At 43.2% G+C, this 26,125-nt stretch overlaps 2 protein-coding genes across 4 annotated transcripts in view; one reads left to right on the forward strand and one right to left on the reverse strand.

Moving 5' to 3' along the window:
* uggt2 (UDP-glucose glycoprotein glucosyltransferase 2) overlaps window positions 1–12,155 on the forward strand; it is a 42,240-nt gene extending 30,085 nt beyond the window's left edge. For 2 of the 3 annotated variants that reach the window (XM_080498763.1, XM_080498764.1), the window contains 8 exons: window positions 6,533–6,637; window positions 6,749–6,833; window positions 6,921–7,103; window positions 7,260–7,420; window positions 8,157–8,271; window positions 9,270–9,386; window positions 9,873–10,038; window positions 10,190–12,155. In XM_080498763.1, the coding sequence (XP_080354889.1) occupies window positions 6,533–6,637; window positions 6,749–6,833; window positions 6,921–7,103; window positions 7,260–7,420; window positions 8,157–8,271; window positions 9,270–9,386; window positions 9,873–10,038; window positions 10,190–10,212 (955 nt within the window). In that variant the 3' untranslated portion in view covers window positions 10,213–12,155. Of the gene's footprint in view, window positions 1–6,532; window positions 6,638–6,748; window positions 6,834–6,920; window positions 7,104–7,259; window positions 7,421–8,156; window positions 8,272–9,269; window positions 9,387–9,872; window positions 10,039–10,189 lie in introns of those variants that run through there. The other variant, XR_013936669.1, reaches the window with a different exon arrangement.
* A 180-nt stretch (window positions 12,156–12,335) lies between these two features.
* On the reverse strand, window positions 12,336–25,917 carry dnajc3a (DnaJ (Hsp40) homolog, subfamily C, member 3a). The gene is made up of 12 exons (XM_080497886.1): window positions 25,722–25,917; window positions 25,175–25,285; window positions 24,957–25,081; window positions 23,519–23,593; window positions 21,169–21,321; window positions 20,866–21,047; window positions 20,457–20,576; window positions 19,933–20,038; window positions 19,701–19,821; window positions 13,688–13,820; window positions 13,236–13,384; window positions 12,336–12,847 (listed from the first exon to the last, which is right to left on the reverse strand). The coding sequence occupies exons 1-12, from the start codon at window positions 25,801–25,803 to the stop codon at window positions 12,693–12,695; spliced, it is 1,512 nt and encodes a 503-aa protein (XP_080354012.1). The 5' UTR covers window positions 25,804–25,917; the 3' UTR covers window positions 12,336–12,692.
* Between the last annotated feature and the right edge of the window lie 208 nt (window positions 25,918–26,125).

Genomic DNA, 26,125 nt, shown 5'->3' on the forward strand with positions numbered 1-26,125 from the left:
CCCCCCCCCCCCCCCCCCTACACTTCCTAACTGTGTGATCCTGTCTCCTTACTTAATGCTTGCTGTGTGAAGTGTTTGGAGCACTTTTGAAAAAAGGTAGGCAGTTTCACCAGAAATCCAATTAACATCTGAAACTTCTTTGTCATTTTCATTAGCATGCACTCTTTATTGCTTGTTTTGAGGTGTGAACTCCACCAAGTGTAGGGCTGAATGAGAATTAGACTCACTATTATTTATCCATCAGTAATGATACTACCGTAGAGAGGTGTTTAATCATACCACTTGAAATGTAAGTGGTGTTTCTATGTGGGTTTTTTTTTTGTTGTTGTTGTTTTTATTTAATCTATATAGTGATTCTCTCATTTCACCTACTGAAAAATGCATAAATCATTTGCCTTAAGACACGACGCACTAAGCACATTTACCACAAACCTCGTTGTGTTGTGAACTTGTGTCATTTCATCTTGAACTCAAACATTGTGATCCATCATAAGTCTTGTTGCGTTGCTGTTCCAAAATTTACAGTAATGAAAACTGGGGAGGTTTTATAATCTCCACTGACTGCTGGAAATTGATTGGTTTCCTGCCCCTCCAGTGTGAAGAAGCCGAACGTGGCGCAGAGTGTCTACTAGACGTATTTAATGCTCATCCTGCATTGAGTGCAAACTCTGGAGCCATATTTTAGGACAACCTCAATTTATGGATTTGCCGATGATGACTGTGGGCCAGCTCCATCTGTAGCTACAGCCAACTGTATATTATGTTCGCTATATGGGATACCGTGGTTACTTCCCACCTTTCAGAAACCAAGCTCAAGCATTCCAGAAATGCTATTATGTCGAGTTTTTTCCCCCCCTGTTAATCAAACATTAAAGTATCACCAGAAGACACTCATATTTGAAAATACATTGAGAGATTAACATCTAAAATAACAGAAATATCTTTTTTTAATTCATGATTTATACTTGGATCACCCACTGGAAGCTCTTAACAGCGCTTTGGGTTCACTTTGCAGAAGCTTTGTCTTTGTTGCATCTTTAAATCAGCGACATCAAAGAATTTGAAGTATACGTGGTCCCGTGAGGGGCTTCAGCGCTTCGTTACGTTTTCTTGCCACTTGTGGGCACGTGAGTTGTATGCATGTGTGTATCAGGGTGTTTGTTTTAATATCAGTTGTGGTTGGCTGTGGCAACTAGTTTTAAAGAACCTGGAGGGCCTCTTAAGTCTAAAACAGTAAGTATAGATATTCTGTCTGGTCAGATAACCTCTTTGATCTTGCATTAGACGTTTTCATAGTTCCTCCAACTGGAAGGACGGCATGAACAAACTCTTCACGGAATCAAGTGTACGGAGTTCTCGGAGTCTCGTTGTGTAAATCAAAAGTTGGATTATCACGAATTACTCGTTTCGTCCCTCACCAGGATGACATAAGCTGAAAGTAGGTGAATACATAGATGAGAAATTAATAAGTGAATCTAATGAGCAGTTCCCATAGCATGCTTGCATTTAATTTCCCATGGTACACTTCAGTAATAAAGGTACTCATAACATTAAAATGTTACATAAAAAGGTTGAACGGGATGGGTGCAAGAGAAATAATTGCTCCTTAAGTGGCTGTAATGTACAAATGTAAGATTAACTTCCATTCGGCTGCATTTGGAGAGGAAGGTGCTTTTCTTTTGCCTTCATTCCACAGTGTCTCTCCTTTTAAACCGGAGTACACCAATCATGAGATTCAGAGGCTTGTTTTCTCATGAAGCAAAATACTTATTTATCATGTCTTTGTCAAACAAATGTCAGATTAAAAAAAGTACTCTGAATTGTCTAAAGAACCTCCTGCTAAGTCATATTTCCATCCAGTGGAGGCACTTGAGGAATAATGAGAAAATGCCCAGCTCTACAGCAAACAGCGAGGAAACCAACATTACAATTAGGGATGCTCGATATTGGATTTTCTACCAATATCCGATATTCCAATATTGTCCAACTCTTAATTTCCGATACCGATATCACCGATACCGATATCACCGATACCGATATATGCTGGCTTTTTACATCAAAACTGTTAGGTAACAACAACATAAAATAACTCCTACTGTGGAATTAACACATTATGCCTAATTTTATTGTGATGCCACACTGGATGCATATGTGAATCAAACATGGCTTTCCAAATGTACACACTGAGAAAAATAAGAGAACAACAACTTAAATTCTGGAAAAAAGTGCCATATTTATTTAGTGTTAGAGAGAAACCTCAACAACAAACTCAACAACACCACAGACAATATAAAAAAAAAGGAAGAGGCATATCTTCAGTCCATTAGTTGTAAACAGTCAATGAATGAATAACTGGCCATAACTTGTCAAATAATAGACTCAAACTGGGCTCAATCTCTTTTAAGAGTAACAAAATAGTGCAAATATAAACAAGAAAGGCATAGAAATGCTCACAAAATTAAAACAGCCCTCCTTTAAAGTGCAACAAAAACAAAGACTGAAGTTGACTCGTCCATATAACTGGTCTATTTCTTTCCCCCCGTGTCCTCATGTGTAAGAGGTAGATTTTTCTGTATGAATACAAGCATCTCAGCATTGTCGCAATGTATGTGATTTCTCTTCTCATCAATGATGTGGGCACCAGTGCTGAACAGTGGTTCACTGTCAACACTGGTGCAGGCTGCAGTCAGGTACTGGCCCAGCAGGGAAGAGGGCCTGGTTGAGCCTCCAGTCCTCCACGGACATTTCATTCACCGGGCTTCTCCTTCTTAGCCACGAGTCCAGCATGTTGTATTTGTTGTTGTTAAACGTCATCAAGCGCGCGCCCGTAAACGTCCCATGCTGCGTTCATGCAGACTCGGAAATTCCAATATCGGTTGTAAAAATCCGATACCGATATTTCCAAATGTTACATTTTTAAGTCAATATCGGCCGATAATATCGGCCCGCCGATATTATCGACATCCCTAATTACAATATATCCTGCGTTTGTAGATGATAGAAAATAAACAGAAATTAAATGTTTTCATTCTCACAAACACCACAGACCGGTGATAGGCGCCGAAGACTTCATCCAGACATGAATACTCAACATGAAAATAGCACAAAGGTGTCAGATGATAAAATTGTTTCAGTATTTCAGTAAATATATCACAAATATCTTGAGTTACTTATTAACTTTTTTATAATGGCGTTGTCGGGGAAGCAAACATGACTTATCGTTGTTTAGCTGTGTCCTTAAAATGCTTTGAGGAGCAAGGCAGAAGCAAAGGACATGTGATGTTCACCTTGTGAAGACTTAGTTGAGAGAATGATCGGCATCAATAAGTCTTAAGTGGCGGGATTGTTAAACTTCCTCATGTGTTTACAAGCAGTTTCATCTGGAGACCAACAACCACACTAAATGAAAAATGGCTTTCTCTCATGGTCGTCTACTTTGATGTTGGATTTCTTTGGTTTGGGCTTTTATTCTCCTTTGCCTCTTACCTAGAGGAAAAGAAGAGAAACCATATTTTGTTGTTTTTTTGCTCCTCTCAGCCTGGGGAACCTTGTTAGTTTAATGTCCTTTCATGCTGCTCTTCAATTTCAGAAACATTGGAGCCATAAAAAAAAAACCCATCTTTCCCTAACAAGTCACAGGACTTTCAGCCGGGATGTTTGCCACTCTTTGTTCTTCCAAACTCAACCCAGATATTGACGTGTGTTTCTGTGCCGTGTACAATTACTGTGGTACAACAACTCTGCCATAAACTCTACGAACCCCCGTAGAGCGCAGTCCACTTCAACACCGCTACAATCTCCTGCCCTCAAAATGAACAGGTAGGAACATAAAACCTCTCAGCAGAGCAGCTGTACCGTCCAATGTGTTACCTCGTCAGTTTCTGTCTGACCTTCGTGCCCCGAATGAAGTGATTTGTGCTTTTTGGATTGGCACACGTTTAGGTTGAGCTGTTAAAGTCCTAAAAGGTTCAGAAGTCGGTGTCCAACAGAGGAAGTGTTGTGGTTTTGTCTGTCATAGTGTGAACTGTGTGTAAAGAATGTAAATACAAACGTTAGGGAGCGTTACTGTTCTAAGCCGGAGGTTTGAAAGGACGAACAGAAGGAGAGTTTCGTGTAGCTATTGTTGGATTCATCCGGCGCTCCCCGGGCCCCTTGCAGAGGTCCAGATTATCTGGAGTGAGTCAGCCAAACGGGCTCTCACCTGACCCTGTAAAGCTGCTTATCGTGGGAGGGGGGGACCCCTTTGTTGTGCTGGAGGTCCTTCATAATGGCTGGCTTAGTCATGGAAGGCAGTCGGCCTCCCCCGACGCCACCGATGTGTAGTGACTACCCAGAAAGCAACTCCTTAACTGTCCAGAGGATCTTTTTGTTTGTTTGGAAGGGAGCGAAATGCACTTCACAGCCACACAACTCCAAAATGCCCCCCCCCCCCCAAAAAAAAGAAAGTGATTTCAGTATTGTCCTGGGTCATCGCTGAGTCTGTGCTGCATGGATGTGACTCGCTTACTAGTGAGACCCTTGAACGTGTTTGTCGGAGTTAGTTTTAGAGGACATGCAGAAACATAGAGCGGTGTCTTCCTGCAGCCCGGAGGCCAGCTCGCTGGCTGTGATGGAGTGTGGGAGAGACGCTCCTTCCCTCATCAGCAGTCCGTTACAGACAAGGACACACCGTTGGACTGCAGACACGTTTACCCTCCAGCACAAGTTCTGATTTCTGTCCGCTTAATGTGCCTTGCATCACGAGCCGCCGCGATTTAATGGCGTTTAGGGTATGTCCATGTGTTCGCAAATTCAGCGAACGTCCTCTGGATTTTTCCTGTCCCATAATCTCCTTATGAATGGGTTTCAGCTAATCTGTTGGCTCGCCATTTTGTAAATTCGAACTTAATAGTTTAATTCAGTCTGGAAGGTAATGTACTGACATGATGACCACTGTAAAGCGCCACTTTGTGCTTCTTTTTTTTCCTATATGGCTGAGTGTGTGTCTCTCTCTCTCTCTACTTCCCTATCTCCACTATTTTCATTAAGTTGTGTCCAAAAGCCCTCATAAATCTCCTTATATCCATATGTCATTGTTTTCTTTCACATTATGGGATTATTTATAGCTCAAATAATAACTTAAACCCAAATCCTTAAATCTGTGTGAAATTTAAATGTATTACTCTTTAAATCATTCTCTTTCTCAAACAAAAAAAATCACGTTGCCAGGGCAACAGCAAATGTAGATCTGTTTGTTTTGAGGGATTTCTTTCAGGTTTGTTGTCGACCAACAAAATACAAGCAGATTAGATTCAAATCATCACAACCTCACAGTTTTTGTAAATGCTCCGAGTGGTGATTTAGCAGACATACAACAGCGATTTTTTCCAGTTTAATTCTGCCGTATTACAGCAAAGTCATTATAGGCTTGTAATTGACAACAGAGGCTTGTTTATTATTGATCATCTTTCATAATGTGGACAAATATTAAAATATGTATTCAAAACTTTATATCCTAATCTGGATATGAGAAGACTTGAGTACTGTCGCCTCACAATGTGTCCCAAGTTTAAGTCCCCGCTTTGTGAGTGGAGTTTGCATGTTCTCACTGTGTGTGCATGGGATTCCTCCAGGCACAAAACATACATCTGAGGTTAACGGGTGACTCCAAACCACCTGAAGATGTGAGTGTGTGTTATGTGTGTGTCTCCCCGCGTTTGCTCTGCCAACTTGTCCTGCCTTTGCCAAGACTTGGCTGTGATTGGCTGCAAGCCTCCTGCGACCACGAAAAAAAAAAAAAGAAAAGAAACGATGGATGGAATATTTGTTTGGAATGTTCGGAAGCGTAGCCTAATCAAGGTGACCCTCATAACTCATGACACCAAATAAGAATTAATTTGAAACACCTGACATGCACCGTACATGTCTCAAAGGCAAACACGAGTGTCTCATCTGGAGCGGCTGCTTCACATTTCCTGCACCATTACCAAGCTGTCAGTAAGCTGCGGGAACGAGACCAGCTCTTTACCAAAAAAAAAAAAAAAAAAAAAAAGTCTGAAAGTTATTTGTTCTCCAACCAAAACACAAGTAACGACACTAAATGTGAGGCTAAAATGCACATTTAATGGCGCAGCAGACGTCTTTGACAACATTGCGCCTGGTATAATAATGTCATTTCTGTTTGGCTCCCAAGAATGTATTACTCATTCCATATTTGTTCTATTTGAAACATCTATGTAAAGATCACAAATTACCGATGGCAGTGAGTCACGCATATTTTCCACTCGAAAATATGGATCTCCGCAGTTACACAACCAAGTAAACGTTCTCCATGTTTCCCGTATGTGTTTTAACACTTCATTTCAAAAGTATAGATGAGTGCCAGCAGGAGGCAAATGGATAAAATCATATTGCATTTGTTGATTTCCTGTGTTATAACTGGCTCTGCAACAAGCATGGCGGCGACCGGCTCGGTGTTGATTTATTGCGAATATGTGAAACGCATGCTTCCATCAGGACACGGCAGCCTCAGCTGATACGGTCTCATTTACAGCATCACAGGTGGTGGTTCAAAGAAGGATGACGGCGAGAAGAAGAAAGAGGATGTTCTGAACATATTTTCCGTGGCCTCGGGCCATCTGTACGAGCGCTTTTTGAGGTGCGGCGCATTACTTCACAAACACACGCTCGCTCTCCAAACTCCACACGCTCTCGCATTCATCTCAGCCCCGGTCCTGAAACACATTCTGATTTCACTGCGTCTCTTCAGGATCATGATGCTTTCTGTCCTTCGGCATACTAAAACACCTGTCAAGTTCTGGTTCCTCAAAAATTATCTGTCTCCTTCTTTCAAGGTACGTTTCTCCAATGCTGCACGCGCCGGTTGCAAAACGCCGCGCTCGCCTTTAACCTGTAATCTGTCGCCCTTGATTCCTGGGTAGGAGACCATCTCTCACATGGCGGAGTCGTACGGCTTCCAGTACGAACTGGTGCAGTACAAGTGGCCTCGCTGGCTCCACCAGCAGACCGAGAAGCAGCGGATTATCTGGGGATACAAGATCCTCTTCCTGGATGTTCTGTTCCCGCTGGCTGTGGACAAGATCATCTTTGTGGATGCCGACCAGGTAAGGATGATGAGCGACTGAGGTTTTTTTTTTTTTTTTTTTTTTGAACCTGTCTCAGCTCAGAGATAAAGATTCCATGAGATTTTGAACTTCACCCAAGTGTCATCTTCCCTCTCTGCACCTCACAAAGTTCTCCTCCTCCTCCTCCTCCTGCAGATAGTTCGAGCCGATTTAAAAGAGTTGAGGGATTTAAACCTGGAGGGCGCTCCCTACGGTTACACGCCGTTTTGTGAAAGCCGCAGAGAGATGGACGGCTATCGCTTCTGGAAAACGGGATACTGGGCGTCGCATCTCGGGCACAGGAAGTATCACATCAGGTAGACTCTCAGAACTTTGTTGTCGACTTGTAGGAACCGCAGCTGTTACATTTTTATATGTTATATTTTGGGGTAAAGCCAAGCTGGCTTCGATCTATATTTTACTGAGCTGATTCATGCGACGTGGCGCAGTGGTGAGCACCATCTCTTGCACTCCCAGGTTCGAGTCCAGGCCTCCCGCTGGCACCCCGAGTTCAATAAAGTGGTATAGAAGAGGGCACGAATGGATGTGATACATGATCTCGCGCACCAGCTTGCAGCTCTCCCTCCGTCAAGATGACGGCTAATCAGGTGGCTTCCAGTGTAGGAGGGGACGGGACTGAACTTTCCTTTTCAGCGCGGTCTAATGAGGACAGAAAAAGAGGAGTCGGAAATCCACAGCGAGTTGATCGGCTGTCAGTGTGGCGCTAAGCTCTTTGAGGTTGGACAAAAAGGAGTGAGGAAGAGACACGATGTGCATCAGTGATCTCGGGGAAACATAAGGCGTCCAACGTCCTCCGGGAGACTTCAGTCTAATAGGAGCAAAGTGAAACTACAGTCCACACCTTCAGCTTTATTAATTTGCCACGTTAAGCACAGTTACCCGCATGTGCCACGGGGTATGTTACTTTATTGGGTCATTATTTTTTATTTCTACAAAGTGCAGGCTTCCTCTGTCAAGATATGGCTCTCTTTTTTTTTTTTTTTTTTTCCCCCCCTCAAATCTTCTCTCTCTGCTCTATAATTTCATGTCCAGTGCCTTGTATGTGGTGGATTTGAAGAAGTTCCGTAAGATTGCAGCTGGAGACAGATTACGAGGACAGTACCAAGCACTGAGCCAAGACCCAAACAGTCTGTCCAACCTGGACCAGGTACGGCCTCCCGGCACCGTCCGCACGCGCTCGCCGCAACAGAAGCTTTCAGACACGTTGCCAAATGTAGCGCATGAATAAACCGACCCACGTCATTAAGACTGGAGTCTCAAACTCCTTTTGAAAACAAAAGCAGCAGGAAATGAGTGTTTGCACTCAAACAGCGAGCATGTGGCACGAACACCGCGCACCAGTCATCCAAATATGCAGCTTTCTGCAAATGTCAACCAGTAGGAGCCGAACAAATGAAGCTCCATGTCGCGGCTTTGTTTGGCTCCTCAGGTGTACGCCGGCTGAGCTGCCAGGTCTATCTGGTCCCGAGGTGTTAATCTGAGAATCTGTGTTGCGTCTGTGTGAAGCGAGCGGAGATGGTAATCTTTCGCTCTCCATTAAACATGGCTTTTCTGAAAATTAATCCACTACTTAATGTCAGATTTGTGAGAATATATAAGCCCTTTTACAACTGGAGTGGCGGGATTTATGTAAAGTTATCAAAGAATATGCATGTGAATGAGAGCGTTGGGCCCTTTTTCCACGATATCTTCAACTTTTAATATCTGGCCGTTAATCAAGCAAAGGTCTTGACGCTCTACTGACTCTCGTCTGTGATTGGGCGGCCTTACACAGTCCTTGAGTTCACCGTAAGTAGTTACAGAGCCTTTTTCCTGTTGGCTGGCAGTTTTTTTGTTTTTTGTTTTTTGTAATTATATACTTAAATATCATAATCAACATAGGAGTTCTGGTAATGAAAAGTAGATTTTTTCCAACGTGTAAGTTAGTTCTGGTTAAGACTATATACTCCAGTGCAGCTCTCCTGAGAGGAAAAAAAATGATTTACTGCATTAAGCCATGGAGGAAAATGTTCAGTCGGATGTGTTTGGGAACCAGCTGTGAGACGTTAAGAACAAGTGTGTCTGTCCTTTCAGCCGCAGGGTCGTTTTTAAAACGAGTCTGTCAAGCTCCTTAGGAGGGATGTTAATATCCGATTATATTTTTAGGACCTTCCCAACAACATGATCCACCAGGTGGCCATCAAGTCTCTCCCTCAGGAGTGGCTGTGGTGCGAGACGTGGTGCGACGACGCCTCCAAAGTCACAGCGAAAACTATAGACCTGGTGAGTCCCACAGCGATCGCGCGACGTGACTAATTACCACTGTCGGAGACAGACTGTCACGCTGATTAATCCGACATCGAACTAAATGGTTCATTGTCGTCGAATCTTTAGTTTGTGCCTTCATATACGACTCGAGCTGAATTCGTCACAGTACATTGGAGCTGCAGCAGCATATTCCCAGCCACTAATGTCCATGAGGCACTTGGCATTTAGAAGACAACCGAGGAGGAATCCTGTAGTGTCCTAAACTAATTTAGAGAATTACTGGACGGGCTCCAGTAGACTGGAAGTATTGTCTCATTGTGGTATAGGTCACCACTTGGTAATTCAGACACGAGACATGGCCTAATGTCCTTTTAACAGAATTGGAAATCAAATTAAGTCCATATGCTTGTAGCGGAGAGTGCTGGGAATCACTTGTTGGCGGTGGGGGGGGGTTTGTCACTGGTGGCACTCGTGATGTGTTTTGTCTGTGTTCTCCTGCAGTGCAATAACCCAAAGACCAAAGAGCCCAAGCTAATGGCCGCAGCGCGGATCGTCCCCGAGTGGGTCGAATATGACAGCGAGATAAAGCAGCTGCTGAGCCGGGCGCGGGAGCAGGACGCCGCCGCGTCACAGGATCGCACGCCCTCCGCCTCTCACCATCAAAAAGGTTAAACGGAGACGGGAAATGATGTCTTCTCCGCACGATTTTTTAAAACCTGACATCTCTGCATGATTAACCTTTTTTCCTCAGCCAAATTAGTTTTTCGTCTGTTGCCACTGCTCATTTTCCAGCATGTCCTCCTCTCTCTGCCCGGCAGACAACCAGCGGGATGAACTTTAGCACCGTCCAGCACCACGCGGAAGAAGAAGAAGGAGGAGGCAGCGCCTTTTGCACGCGGGCCACCTGTGAAGCTCGAAGACAGACAATTCCATCTAAACATAGCCATAGTGTTACATCCCCCCCAGCCGGAGGAGCAAGGATGTGATATTTTCACAGAATGCCAGACCTGCCTCTGAAGTCGGAGCGTCTTACAGAACCAACCCCCTGAAATTAATTGTTAACTTGCCAGCCGTGAACCCGTGATGCGCTCCGAGCTCTACATCGCAGCTCGGTAAAGTGTGTGGTTACGGGAGAATGAGGTGAACACACAGAGCGAGAGAGAGAGAGAGAGAGACAGTGGACGCGCCCCGACTCTGTTCTGTGTTTGTAGATAGACAGCTGGCGTGTATTGCACTGATACTGTAAAGGGGTTCAACTGGGAGGGCACATCTCTACAAGTCTGGTTTTTGTTTATGTCCAACTCTTCCCGCTCATCTCTTCTCGTTTGGTATTTCTGTTTCAACATATAGGAACCATTAGATGCTGAAATGCCAAAGCAGAGTGTTAACTGACATTTAATTGTTGTTTACTGTTCCCAGTTTGTTTTAAAGTTGCTCGAGAGAATCTGGTTGGATGAGTTGCTAAAGCGTGACTGATGGGCTAAATTCCATCCAGTCCCGGCTATTGATCCGACTCATCCACATCAATTTACATTTGTTTTTAAATCCTCGGAACCTGAAGAATAGGCATCATGAAATAAACAAGGATGTAAGATTATATAGGAGCATATGAACACCACCGAATGACATTTCATATCTTTTATGCTAAAATGTCTTCTTGATGTGAAAGATGGGCGTTTGTGTACCGTCTTACTCGTCTGCTGTTGCACCTTTGACAACACGGAGTCCTACAATTTTATGTTATGGAAAGAAATCCGTTTTAGTTGGACTCATTAAACCCACCGTGTGTTTTGTTATGTATGAGCATCGATTCTGTGACTGGTACTACTTTACTGCCGTTAAGGCTGGAAGAAATGGAGAAGCTACCGAATGTGGTCACGTTGCCAATCCGCTCACAACAAAATGTTATTAAGTGGCACAGAGTTCGAGCTGGAGACGTTTCTCACACACAGAAAGTCCTCCATTTCATCCAGACGGGGGTCGAACGATCGGGACTGATGTTGTATCGCAGCACTTAATGCAGAAGGACAATCACCCTGGCAGTGAAGCAACCAGGCGGGAAGAATGTGCAAACTCACAGAAGGGGGCTGGTGTGGAATCAAACCGGGTCATTGTTGTTGTGCGGCGACAGTGCTAACCACTAAACTTAAGATTCAGAAACGTTTAAAAAGAAAATAGTCAGCATGGACGAGATTTTAATGGAGAATGTTTCACTTTGTGTGTCGTACACAAATTATTTTAGAAATTTCAAAACATCCAGAAGGGTTACAACTCCTTTCTTACGCATCTCAGGATGCGATTATAGAAACGGGTTAAAAATTGTCTACCAGGCCTCTGCAGAACATGAAGACTGAGGCAGCTAAAGTCACTGAAACTAAGGGGGCGGGGCTTAACTCACCACAGCGGGGCGACACTTTAGCGATCCAGTGTTGTCGGCTCGTTTGCGCGCCTGAGTTTCAGGGCACGGGGACGGGAGTCGAGGTTTTAACTTATTGCCATTTACTTCTTACAGGCACTCTGCTTCGCTGTGCTCCTTTTCTAAAAGAACTTTTCCCTCTGTTGTAATTCCACAATGAACTCGTGTTTTTGTCTCAGGAAGAAATGGATTTTGCTGCTCGACTGAAGCAAACAGTAATTTATTTTTTTTTCTGTCTTTAAACTCAATTGAAAAAAAAAACAAGCGGGTGTCACGGAGGCTGCGTTCAGTGCGCCCATCATTCACGGTGCTCTGTCAAACAGAATTGTTTGTTTGGTGTTTGGGGAAAAAAAATAAACAAGTCTTGCTACAAACGTGTGGTTTGAACTGTGTGCTCGGAGGATTTAAAGACGTTTCCTCGACTGGAATGTAAAAATGTTCAAATCCTCAGTGTTAGTGATCACATACACATTTATATTCGTACTTAAATTACCTATAAGGCATTAAATGAAATCCATTGGTTGTACATAAATAGCTCTTTATTTACAGTTCAGAAATGTTCCATTCATATAAAAATAGTACTGTTCCTTTGTACAAATTGATTGGTGTGAATGGATCTGGGAACGCAGAGCAAACATAACATGAAAGTGATCTGATTTAACATCGTCCTCTTTGCTGGATAAAAGTCGCTCCGCACAAAGCAGAGATTTGTTAAGAGCGGAGACCAAAGTTCCTTCAACGAGACTTCAAGTCGTTTTATTTTCCAGGTGGATGCATTTTTAATTCAAGTCATTTTAGTTCCTGTGTTGCAAAAAGACGTTTGGTCATCTCCCTTCCCCTCAATAGAGAGGAAAGTATATTTTTTTAAAAATGCTCCAGCTGTGGCCGGTTTCTTAAAAGCTTTTTCAGTTGAAGTTGAATTTGAAATTAAAAGGCCCGGAGCCGAACGGGTTGAAGCCCTGGAAGCCCTGGAAGCCTCCGTGGAAGTGCTGGTGGTTGCGGCCCTGCTGGCTCTCGGGGTCCATGGGGTCTTCTCCGTGGTCAAACTTTGTTCTCATCTCTGCAAAACAACAACAACCCAAATATATAAAAATAAAGAGTGCCACTTCAAGTAAAACAATCAGGAAATAATCTGACCGGCTTCTTATTGCAATACAGTTAAAACTAGATTTTTACTTTTGCACTTTGATGCATTTAGCCGCCCGACGCGACTATTCAGGTTGATGAAGCAAATTGTAATTCACAATTGAATTACTGGTATTCATAAAAAAATAAGTGTGGCTTTAACGTGGCGTCAGTTTTAACGACTCCATTATGGCTCCGGGAGGTGGCCTGAATGAAATCCTGCACCGAGGTGAAAGCGAATGAGGGTGATGAAGACGATCTGAGGGCTCTTGACAAAATAATGAGCCGTTTGCAGCTGACATTTACTCCGCAGGCCGCTTCACCTGGATCAGTGAGGACTTCTTTCGCCTGGGCGATGTCGATGAACTTCTTCTCGGCTTTCTTCTTCTCCTCGGGATCCTGGAAGTTGTCTGGATGCCACTGCTGTGCCAGTTTCCTGTAGGCTTTGATGATCTCCTTCTTCTGGGCAGTTCTGAGGCCGTGGGGAAGCATTAACAGCACATTGACTGGACATAGAAACCCATTATCTTTCCTCTATTTCCATTTAAGCTGAACCTAAAAACATGTGCCGGGGTCCGCACTCAGGATACTCACTCGCATACCAGCCCCCCCCCCGCCCAATCGTTTCATCTTGAATTATGTGAAGTGTTTTTAAACTCGATTTTTTTTTTTTTTTTTTTTGTAAAATGGAACTCATTTATCATTTTCATCCTAGAAATTTAAACATCCTTGTTGAAACACATTTCCAAAAGCTTCATCAGATCAGAGTCCCCACCTTTTCACTCCCAGGATTTTATAATAATCCCTCTTCTGAGACTGCTTGAGGAGTCGCTGAGCTTTCTCCCGGCCCTCTTTGATCTGACGGTCATTTTCACTGTGCTTCGCCGCCTCGTCGTAGTCTTTGATCGCTGGAATGAAAAACATGCGGGGAAGATTTTGAACCAAGAAGCGGTCCGGAGTAAGACTGTGTACAGTAAACCGGCTCAACACTACGGAACCTGGAGTGTGTGTGTGCGTGTGTGTGTAAAAAAAATCCCAGGTGTAAATAATACATTTGGAGCTGGTCGCATTGCCTGTGTTGGGCAATCTATTTGAAAACAGATTGGCCAACATTGGATTGGAATCAGCTGGATTTGAACAGGAGGCTCTTTGCTGTGAGTCGGGAGGGCCACCCACTGGCCCACCGTGCAGATTTGATGCAGGAGCTGAGGTATGTAGCCTCACCGATAAACGGGTAGCCTCAAACACAGGCGCCCAAGCCGACGTTGAATTTATTCTAATGCTACAATTAAACAACACTGAGATCAAGAGTTTACAAATCTAAATATGATTTTTGTGTAACGATTGATTATCAATCAGCTTGCGTCAAATAAATTAGATGTAAATTAATGCTTAGATGTGATTAAAATGGTTTATAATTAAAGTCTTGTGACACATTTTGAATCCTCACACTACCAGTGGTTGATTATGTTTTTTTAAGTATGTTAGGTCAGAAACATTTGTACAGGTATTTAAAGAAATGTAATACAGAAGGTTTTTTTCTTCCTATAAATAACTTGTAAAAATAATTACAAATTTGCTGCACATAAATGAAAAATGTCTATCCTTTTTCAGTTGGATAATAAAAACGGTTTATGAGAAGAGATGGAAGTTATAATCACTCATGTATTATGTATTAATCTATAATTACTGTTGGAAGAATGGACCTTAGGATTTCTGGGAATGCAAAGCAGCGGACAGTAAACGAAGCAGCGTGTCGTCCAAGACGTGTGATCACCTCGAGCGACGCGAGGATCACATGTTACAAAACCAGAAGTGGGATGAAGGAGAGTCGACGTCAAGGTAAACGACTCCTGGTGGAGCCGTAAGCAAATTATAAAAAGCCTCCTTTGCCTTTCTCATTCCACCGTAACTGCGCTGACGGGAAAGATGACCTCCAACATATCGTCTCACTGGCGTCTTCCTGGCGCCGAAGCTTCAGTGAAGCCCGTTGCCTTCAGACGGCGTTGCAGCAGCTGCAGGCTGTTTGTGTTTACGTTTGGCTGCTTTGAGGCTTGTTTACCCTGCGAGGTGTACCGAGGTGAAGCCAACGCCGCCGTGTTCTGACAGTTTCAAAGCCCACGTGATCCGACAGCGCCCGCCAACGTGCTCCTACCATGTTAATTATGACCCCCCCCCCCCCCCAACACACACACACACACGCCATTACTTGGAAGCCGTCTCGACTGATGAAGCCTGCTTTTCTTTCTCGTCACTTTTTCTAATATAAAAGTTTAGATACTTGATGAATGTCAAGATGACGCACGAGTGGAAATGAAAGATAAATATGCATATCTACATTTCTTTTTAGTTTATTTCTCATGACGTGTGAACGGGGGACAAATATTGACTTTGCTGCAGCACAGTTCGTCTCCAGTGCCTCAGCATGTGAGAGTTTTAAAAGCACTTCCCGTTATATCTTCATTTTATTGTGACAAGGTTGTTGATCAAGACCCATGCATATAATCCTACTCAAAACCTACAAACTGCTTTTATCCATACTTGTCCCACCATTTCAGTCTTATTTGCTCACAGCGTGATGATTTACCGACATAACACACGCAACACTTAATATCGCCGATTCAAATTCAGCCAGTGACCTTTTTTGTTTGAAATTGTTCTCATTATTTTTACCCGACTTGTTGCCAAACGCTGATTGATTTACGTCAATAATGTCTGCGAGACACAAAAGATACCGTCTGATTCTTTAATCCACCGTCTGTCTTTCGCTGGCCGTCGCCAATCAGGGAGCAAAGGTTGATTTTTAATATGCAGGAACAAAGACTGAACACACACTGTACCTGTGGCGACACGAAACGGCATCGTATTTTACAACCTTCCCAACTAAAACAATCTGAAAAGCCACCGAGTACCATCTCATGAAGAAACGTGAGGATACCAGTGAAGCGCAATTTACACGACAACCTTTCAAGTCAAAACGATGCCGTTGCCGTTGCGGCTACGACTGAATCCCGGGAGAGGAAGGACGGGGAGTCGGGACACTCTGGACGCTGCCATGGTGGTCATTATCCGTCTCCTCATGCGTGTGCAGAGAAAACCATTAGTACACAGTGTGTGCACACAATAGCAGCATTTAACAGTTCCTCCCTCACCCCGTTTCCACGGAGACGAAGCAAGCCATTTTCAAAATGCTATGGAAGTTTTGTCTAGTGTAAAACTGGGCCCCGACTTGTTACTTCTACATTTAAAAAGGTGAGCTGGAGTTCAAAGCTGAATAAAAATGAACGTGAACGTGAAGGATGGCGGTGGACTGCTCATACTGGACTCTCAGACGACTGCACAGCTTTGATTGGCTGCGTGGTTTCCCGTGTGACGGCTTAACTCGCATGCTATTGGTCCGTTCCACCCACTAAATAATAAAAGACTATCAAAGCTGCCCTGAGTCAAACAGACATGGCCGTCAGATTCACTTTTACCATAAAGACTATAACAGTTGCGCCAGTTGAAAAAGAAGCTCCCAACTCAGTTTTTTTAAACCATAACCTTCAGTTTGAGCTGGACGTCGGCCCGGGACCGGACGAGGCAGCGTCCGAGTCCGGACCCAAGCCGCGGCTCGCCATTTGATGATCCTGCTTCATAGCGCCGGAGCCCAACTCATTTTAATGCAACAAATCATTTTAATAAATATGGTTAACATCAATACGGACAGTGGCATTAAAGCTGGTTTTCTCACAGGTTCTTTGTACTTCGGCAATCTTATCTTCAATTCAGACATTTTGAACACCTTAGTTGTCTCCATCGAAAAACATATTTCGCCGTTGCTCCATCAGTGGTTTCCAGTGTGGGATCAGGGGAGGGCCTGGGGCTTCCTCCGTCTGTGGCCGTCAGAATTACACTTGCTCATCTCAAAGAAAACTATATTTAGGCACTTCCTGGAATCGAGAGTAGACCTGGAAAATGCCCATTTGATTTTTTATTTTGAAGGTTATTTCTTTTGCAAGGAACTGATCGGTTGTGGCCGCTGGAGTTTTCCTGCACTAGAATGTTTTGGCAACACGGCGATTCGATGGGGCGTTGTGAGTCTCCATTGTAGTGACGCTCCTTTCAAAGTTAAGGTTTCAGATCGGAACGGAGCGAGTCACGGCTCGTGTCAACAACAACTTGGAAGAACATCCATTAGCTGTTTGCAGATTGGCAGCAGCACATCAGGTGACGAGTACAGCAATGAGTGAGACCGACTGTTTCTGGGATTTTCACCATCTGCTCTCATTGCTGTAATTTAACAGGTAGAGGTGACTCTTGTTTCAGTGCAAACCCTCCTGATAGCAAAGGCTTTAGGACGATCATAAGTGCTGAGTGCTGATGTGTCCACATGTTTGGGGAAAACCAACGAAGAACAGCTTTATGTTTGGAGGAGAGAGAGAGAGAGAGAAAAAATAAAACTCTTGCTAAGACGGCAGCACTCCTGCGGAAACACTAATTCTGCCATATGAGATCTGCCCTCTCACAGCTGATGATTCATTTCCCAGACTTAAGATGTGTGGCAGTTATGTGCTTTAACCAAACCTAAAATGTGTCGCCGTCTTTAAAACACTTGTGCTCATGAAATTCAAAGTTTAGAATGAATTAGAGCAGGCAAGCTTGGCGAGTGTCGGCACCTGTCTGCCCAGGGACATCTTTCAGTGGACAAACAACTTCAAATAAATGAACTGACTAAAGTATGATGCGGCAACGCTTCTGAATTATGGCTTCATTGACACTTGGCAGTTTTCACATTAACTTGAAGTTGCAGTGTTAAAAGGACCCCTTGTGTTAGACCCATGAAAAGACAGCAAATCCAAGTAGTGCCTCAACAATACAATGTATTTACAATAAAAACTTAAGTCTCACTTGATTGTGGACAAGCACAAAGTGTATTGACAATCCAATCAAACAGACCGGCTGCACACATTCAATTAAAGTAACAAGCTTTGAAAGAAGAACTGATTTAACTTTCTTTCATTATTGTGACAGCCATGAGCCATATAATAACACTTGTACCGAGAGGCGTTCCTCATGCATTTCGCAGCGTGGTATTAAACTGTAAAGGAGAAAAATGTTTCCGATGCATCAACAAGAACGACGGCATCTGGATTTGCGACGTTAATCATGATGGAGCGTTTAAGAAATGTGGAAGCTGCTGCGTAAAACAAAATTCACTTAAAAAACGAGGCTGCAAATGCTGACTGCAACTTGCACTGTTTTTCAAGAGCCCAAAAAATGATTAATAAGTCATCATTTTTTACAAATGATCAATGGCTCTATGTGATGCCAAGGAGTATTAAAAAGTCAAGAAAAATATAGTGATCTGTTCTATTAAAAGCCAAAGACGGCCACTGTGGTTGGTATTCAAACGTTTATATTCAAAACATCTCTGGAGAGAAATTTATTTGAACAACTCTAGTTTTCTATTATCAGATTGATACGATCAAATTGTATCAAGTCAAATTTCCCACTTCTCTTCATCATAAACCAGTGAAAGATGATTTGATGCTTTGCTTCTCCGACCTCCATCATTTTTATCTGCTGCTATTGGTCAAGCGCAACTTAAAGCTGGGAGAGGAGTTGTTGCGTTGCCCAGAAATGTTTCATGGCATGAATATAAACGGCTTTCAGACTTTTGTGAGAAAAGCTCATATTACTGGGATATTAATTCTGTGGTTACGGCCACTTTTAACATTTCTTTCTGAAATCACAGCGACACCTGAGCACCTTGAGGGTCAGTCGACGCAGAAGTCCAGCTGGTCACGTGGAAAGAATTGGAGAAAAAAAAAGTGTGCGGCTGTCGCCAACTCAGAGGCGAGAATCAATGCCGACCAAAGCCCGGCGAACGGACCAAAGGTTGAGGTAACAGCTTTTTGGGAGTTTTAGAACCTGCAATAAAGTGGCACAGCTGCTACGCTGAACTGCAGTAACTGTACTTAAATCACATCAATAAAAATAAAATAAAAATGATATACTTCAAGGGTGTTAAACAAACCAGTCTGTAAAGGCTCAATCCAATATTTAATACTCTGGAGGAAAATCAGTACACTCCACCTCGAGCAAGTGTCCGTCGTTTCATTATTCTGGGTGTGGAGCTCAAGGTAAAAAAAACAAACAAACAAACAAAAAAAAAATGAATAGAATTGCAGTAAGAGTCCATAACAACCAAGTGAACAGCGGATTGCAACACGTCGTAGCAGAGAGACCAGTGTCCAGCAGAGGAGGAGGAGAGCCATCTTATCAACAGTGGAAACAATTTGAGCCATAACGTGATGGAGTTTGTAAAAACATGCATGTGAAAAGGTGTAGAATTCCTGTGGCTTCAGAGGTGACAGGATTTTTTTTAATAGTCCGGCATCCTTACGATCACAATGAGTTTGTCAATCCATAATGCAGAAGGTGTTTGTTTCAAGCTCATATTTGAATGCAGCTGCAACCAAAACAAGATGAACATTCACAACTGAAAATAATAGTGTTCAAGTGGAGGTGATAAACTGCCTGTGCGGATCCGTGTGAAGCGTCTAAAACTGTACGGAAGCCATTCAAATGTTTTTTGTGCAGGATTCACAAATAGTGGACACTTCAGGTCACACTGACCCTGATCTTCTGCCACCTTAATGGAACCATTGAACGTGTGTACCAATTTCAAGAAATTCTCTCTTTCAGCGCGTTTCCAAGATACAGGAACGAGGAGACGGACAAACGGGAGCATCGTGCTTCTGCTGCTCGGCAGCAGCTGAAAAATATCTCGAATTTTATCTTACCTTCCTCATACTGTTCGTCTTGGATGTACGCCTCAGCTCTGTCCTTCAGTGTGTTAACGTTCTCTGGGTTTGACTCAAGGACGTCGCTGCACACCGAGATGGCCCTGCCTGGCTGCTGGCTCTGGTTATTCCACAAAGGAAACAGGATTTGTTTGTTTGTTTTTTTTAATTGAAAAAAATAATAATAATAAAGGCTCGAGTGAACTGATTGATAAACTGTTAAAGCGGTTACCTGCGTTAGTGCATGGCAGATTCGCTCTTTGGCAAGCAGTGAGAAGTGCAGCACGTTGGGCTCCGTCTTCATCACGGCCTCGTATTTACCGACTGCGTCTTCGTACCTGGAAGAGCAGGAAGCAGGTTTGAACCAGAGCACATTTAGGTGGGATTTACATGGCTTACATGGATTTACATGGAAATTGGGGGTGCTTGAGGATAAACAAAGTAGTCATTCTGACACTGATGTAACCACCGACACTCAGATGGGACATTATTTTGCTTCACATACATATTTGCACTTCTATTTCTGTGAGGACACCCCCAGCCCAAACTTTCACCAGCCCAACTACACATTAAGTTTGTATTTCAGCCCTCAAAGTGCTCTTTGAAGCTTCTCTATGCGGCTTTCTGCTTCACGGAGAAGAGAAAGAAAACAAAGTTAAGAGTCTGCGTCGTCCTCCAATCCACACACTGGCAGTTTGAGCCCCCCCCCCCCCCCCCCCCCCCCCATCTCCCCCATCTCCCCCGGTCCACACATACCTCTGCTCTTGTATAAGTTCCTCCGCAGACTGGATCTGTTTGTTGAGCTTCTTCACCTGCTTGTAATGACTGTAACACTGCTTGTGATCGGGGTCCAGCTTCAGGCACTCGCGCACCTCGCTGCAGATCAAAGGAGAAGGGGAGTGAGGAGAGTCATAAGTGTTACCTGATCTATGTGCCGCAGTGCCAACAAAAAAAAACAACATTTCATGAATCTGTTCAGAAGAAATGTGATCATATTACAAGCTATGATTTTGACAGGAAAAGCACATAAAAAAAGGCCTTCTTGTGCTGCCCACATTATTTTACAACAGAGCTTTTAGTTTGTGTGTGACCTTTAGATATTGCGTTTCCTACATTAAGTGTTCATGTCTGGCTGCTGAGGAAGCAGTTTTATTGTGTATCTTACTTGAGGGACATCTCATGGTCTCCAAGATTATAGTAGATGGTGCTGAGTTTGTAGAAAGCCTGGGTATTGTCATTTCTCAGCTTGGACGCCGCTTTAAGATCGCTGATGGCCTTCCCCATCTCTCCCAGTTCAATAAAACACTCCGCTCGCATTTCGCGAGACGCCACATCCCAGACGCAGGTCTGTAACATATGGATAACACCTCTAAAGAACTGTAATCATCATACAGATGCTGTGAACACTCTGCGGTCTCGACACCAGATAATGTGGCGCCTGTGGTAAAACAGAAAAGTCAGATCGTACCTCGATGATGGTGTCAAGCAGGGCAGTCGCTGTCATATAATCGTTGCTCTTAAAGCTGCTGCGTGATTGAGCGACCAGCCGCTGGAGCTCGTCCGACTTCGTCAACTGACTGTGGGCTTCGCTCTGCTCTTTGTCGCTGGGGTTGGACTTGAGCTGGAAGAGAAATCATACCAACATGCACTTAATAGATGGAGCTACGCCGTTTTGACTGAAGGAGAAAAGAAAAGATTCAGGGCAGGAGGAACAGAGTCCCGCGGGCAGGAATGACTCCTGGAATATGGAAGTCTGAGGATTTTTGCCCCTCTTGTCCTCCCGTCTTAAAATCGATTTCTGAAATAAGTTTTTGGTGATGAGACTTGAAATAAAGCACATGGTTCTCAAAGGCTAAAGGTTGTTTTTTTTCCCTACAACACAGAAATGCATTACTAGGAACCCAACGTGATTGCACACTTTACAACGAGTGGTTAAAATGACTACAGTAGTTCTCATGGAGGTTACATCTACATATCAATTTTGCTTGAACAGCCTTGTTGCATTCATAGTCTTACATTTGTTAGCTACTCAAACTTTACAGACAGTGTATTGACTTCTCTATATCTTGCTAGATGGCACCAAAAAAAAAAAAAAAAAAAAACTTTTTTGAAAAGGGAAAAAATACATTAATCTAAAAATTTTACATCTTTGGGTTTACGCTTTTTATTTTTTAACCCGTATTTTGCTTCATAATGTCATGAAACGAGTGGTAAGCGAGTCGAGGATTTTGTCAAAGGCATAGATGCGATGGTACACCAGAAAGTAATCCCAAGAGACCTGAAGTCAGTCTCTTACCAACGGCCTTGCCCTTCTGGTGCCAACCTGTGCCTCCAGAGAGCAGAGCCTAAATCTGAGCAGTGCTTACTCTTCCCTAAATCCATTACATTATAATCGTCCTCATCATGGAGGTCATCACAGTCTGATAGCAGCTGATGACACATCCCTTACAAATGGATCGGGCTCCCTTTAAAAACGCTTCCTGCTTGCTCAGCTTAGGAAAAGAGTGGGATGCATAAATGTGGTGCATTACATGAGGCCCGTGTTGTGGGACTGCTGAAGCAGCAAGGCAGCCCGCACCTCTGGACACACCACTTGACATTATACCAGTAAAATGTCATCCGCGTGGAACTACAGACACCCGCAATGGATTCTGCATTTCACTTGATTAAACTTACAAGAATTTCTTGGCCTTAGAGAATCCCAGAAATTGAGTGTATTTGAAACACTCATCACAGATTCTGTCCGGCCTGTAAGCGCATTGCCCTCCTCCAGATTAGTCACCAGAGGGTTCACATTTAAAAACCTGCCCAACTGAATACAAAACATTATTCTGACCTTCAGCCTGAACGGTATCAAGTCAAAGGTTTATTTGTTTTCTCAGCGATTAGTGAAAAAAAAAGTATTAAAAAAAAACAAAAAAAACATAACCCCACTACACAGGCAAGTCGTGTACGATCAATTTAAATGTTAGAAGTAAATAAAACAAAGGCTTTCGTCTTCAGTAAGTGCTCAAGTCCAAACTTATAAAAAGCACTTTAAATAATACTCAATAAAGTTTCTTGAGGTTTAATATCAACATCTTGCTAGATGAATGAAGCAAGGGTGGTTGTCCTGGGTCTTAATTTCAAGGTGTCGCTGTACTCAAGAGGGTAAAACCACTAAAAGTTAACCTTAAAGTCAAAATGACCTCTACATTCTCATCTATGCATTACACGTTACGCAGCAGGAGATAATTCAATTGAGACGGATATCTTTGCAACTATATTCAGAAAAACGCCAAATTATCCAGTGACATTACTCAAATAAACGCAGTGCATAGAAGACAATAGAACTAAAATTATTACACAACTTGATTTTTCTAGTTTAAGTGATTGAACTAGAAATCACATCATAGAAGAAAAAAAAAAATCAAAAGATTCCATCTCATTCAGTTTCACGTACACATACTACAGATCAACAGTGACACCTCCTGGTGGACTGGTGCATCTCACTAAAGAGCTCCAAATCAGTTTTACTTTCACCATATGGTGTCGTTTTTCCCCGGGATCCAAACACAAGTGATGAGCTGTGAAGACAAGTGTGAACAGGTGCCAAACTGCTTTCCCTCAAACTACATCCCCGAGGTGGTCAGGGATGCATGTGACGACATCGGTTTTGTCAGAACAAACACCGGCGTTGTCGATGCACGAGTGGTTAGCTCGAAACACACGACAAGTGTAAACAGTTGGTGCCAGGGCTCGCCACATGTGCTTAGATCCCCGTAAATGCACGTTCATACGAGGTGTAAAATGGGCCCAAAGTAGTTTATTGTACTTGCCACCCTTTTGAAGTCACTTTCCGCCTCATCCAGTTTCCCCTGCTTCAGAAGTAGGTTTCCTCTTTGAAGCCGCGCCTGGTGAGTGAGAAAGAACTTGTTTAGCGAGTACACACCTCATCAAACCAGCTGACAGACCTGCCCAATTAATCAGCGTAAAGCAGGGGCGTCAAACTCATTTTAGTTGAGGGGCCACGTCAACCTAACCTGACCTCTGGAGGGCCGAACAAGTCAAACAGAACATATTAAACTGCAGATATGGACAAATGCAAAGTCTTTCATCCTTTTGATCCTTTTGTAACTGCAAGAATTTGCCAGTCTATTCGGAAATTTACGTATTAAAGGAAATCAGATATTATATTTGCAAAAAAAAAACCCTCAGTCACCTGTATCTGGATATCATATTTTTTATTCAGGATTAAAACAATGTGTTATCATCTGGACATTTTTTTGAGTTTACGTGTCTAAAGTATCATTTCACATAAACTGGATTCATTGTTTTATTGTGAAAGGTGTTGTGTTATGGGACCTCCACAGATGCATTAATGTCGGGGGTCAAATTCTGACCAAGGGCGATTTTTAATATCATTTTTGACAATCTAGTGTTTTTAGATCAGCCTCTTAAACTTAAAAAAAATAAAATAAAATAAAATAAATATCACATGGTGGGCCGGTTCTGGCCCCCGGGCCGCATGTTTGACACCCCTGGCGCAAAAGGGTCCTTGCAGCTGATATAACCAGCAACGCAAGCAGTCAATGACCACTTTTGTGTTTGACGATGTTATGTCCAACCTACAAAAGTAAAGTCTATGATCTTTACAGGTACAAACTAAAGATTCTGAAGTGATATCTGTTTAACTCTTAGCAAGTGTCAAACAATTGTCCTTCATCAACATTCCCTTCAACGGGCACCTATGTGGAATAAAACATTTGTCAAGTCCGTACATTTACCCCACTGCACATACATATGCACACCAATTTATGCTCACCCAATGAAATAACTAGCCTATTAGTGCATGTATTTTCTATGTATAGTACATAAGTCTACTTGTATGAATATGTGTATGTACACTATCAGTGCAGTATTCATAAACAGTTTTCCACCGGGTCTGTTTTCACGACTTGTTTTCTTCCAACATATTATTTGTTTGTAATTTTATGGGGGGAAACGAATAAAAATTAATACTGAATATGTGAGGGGAATGCTTTTTCTGAGAGTTACTGTTTAATACATCAAGGTTTGATGAGGAAAAAGTTGATAGTTCCTCACAAATATAGCTGAAAGTGAAACTATATCATTGTCATTATATATTATTTCATGGATTTTGTTACAAATAAAGAGTAAAGGTTCCAAAGAAAGTAAATACAAAAAGAAAATATGCAACAACAAAAAAAACCTGTAAAGTGAAGCAATATCTGCATTTCACTATAGTAAACTTACAGATGTGAAGTCTGGCTTCAGCTCGATCACTCTGCTGAGATCTGGGAGTGCAGACTTGGATTTGCCCATGGCGAGGAACACCGTGGCCCTCCTGTAGTACGCCATGTAATTCTTGGGATCCCCATCTGACAGGCGAACAGAGGAAACATGACTGCACACGTTTCGGAGAGCAACATTCGTGGGGCAGAAACCCCAGGAGGGATCCAACACCAACTCACCCACGGCAGCGTGGAAATGGGAGAGGGCGTCTGCGAGCTGGCCAGCAGCGAGCAGCTTCTTCCCCATCTCCATGTGGTTGTCCACACCCCCGTCTTTACCACATTTCACCCCTGGAAAGGCGTTATATCGGGGTAAACCGGAGGTACAGTAACGGACTCCTACCATAACAACATGCTAACTCAATGACAGACCACCTCGCGCACGGGGCGCATGACTGTGACGTGGAGCTAACGACCCAAGTTAGTTAGTTCAACTAATAAACGACACACGTTGAAACGTAAATGCACGTAGCATTATACAAACAGCGAAGCAGTAATACAACTTTGTATTACAAATTCAACCGATAGGCTTCCTCGGGAGTGGGCTGGAAGTGATTAGCTAGCTTAGCTGCGTTAGCAATTTCGCAAGCTAACGTGACATTAGGTTAGTTTGACCACAAACCGCTGACTCGACCACGGTCAAAGTCCAACATCATGGAGGAAACCTGCAGCTGGTTAGGGGCTTGTAGTATTTAGGACAGCAGAGTAAATGCAGTCTGTCTCTTACCTTCATATCTCATGTCCATCAAAACAAAAACATAAGGAATGTAAGTCAGTATTTTGTGAGCGACATGGTCAATGGAAACCATGGTTGAATAGGGATCAAGAAGTCCTCTGTCGTTCCTTCACAGCAGGTGTTGTTTAGTTAAACGTTTCTCTTTTATCAGCTCGGTCCCATGTGCTGTCTGGACGCCGCTGCTCAACATTGCTTCCCCCTCCAGAAGGTAAGGCACCGACAGCCAGCAGTGCAACATACTCAACGGACCGGTCGTGGGGGCTGCTGATTGGCTGGTTTCTCACGAAGCCCCGCCCACTAATGCTGGCTCAACAGAGACGAGCCACGGCAGCGTAACATAACAGTGAGCGTGCGCGCGCATACGTCTCATTCCCATTAAATAGAACAGAAATACT

This window comes from Blennius ocellaris, assembly GCF_963422515.1.
Source record: "Blennius ocellaris genome assembly, chromosome: 6".
Classification (NCBI taxonomy): Eukaryota; Metazoa; Chordata; class Actinopteri; order Blenniiformes; family Blenniidae; genus Blennius; species Blennius ocellaris.

Coding starts and splice junctions, on each gene's coding strand:
- dnajc3a (XM_080497886.1), bottom strand. CDS start 25,803: ATGGTTTCCATTGACCATGTCGCTCACAAAATACTGACTTACATTCCT. Junction 20,577..20,865: donor GACCATGAGATGTCCCTCAA/GTAAGATACACA, acceptor TTTGATCTGCAG/CGAGGTGCGCGAGTGCCTGA. Junction 20,039..20,456: donor GAACTTATACAAGAGCAGAG/GTATGTGTGGAC, acceptor CTGCTCTTCCAG/GTACGAAGACGCAGTCGGTA.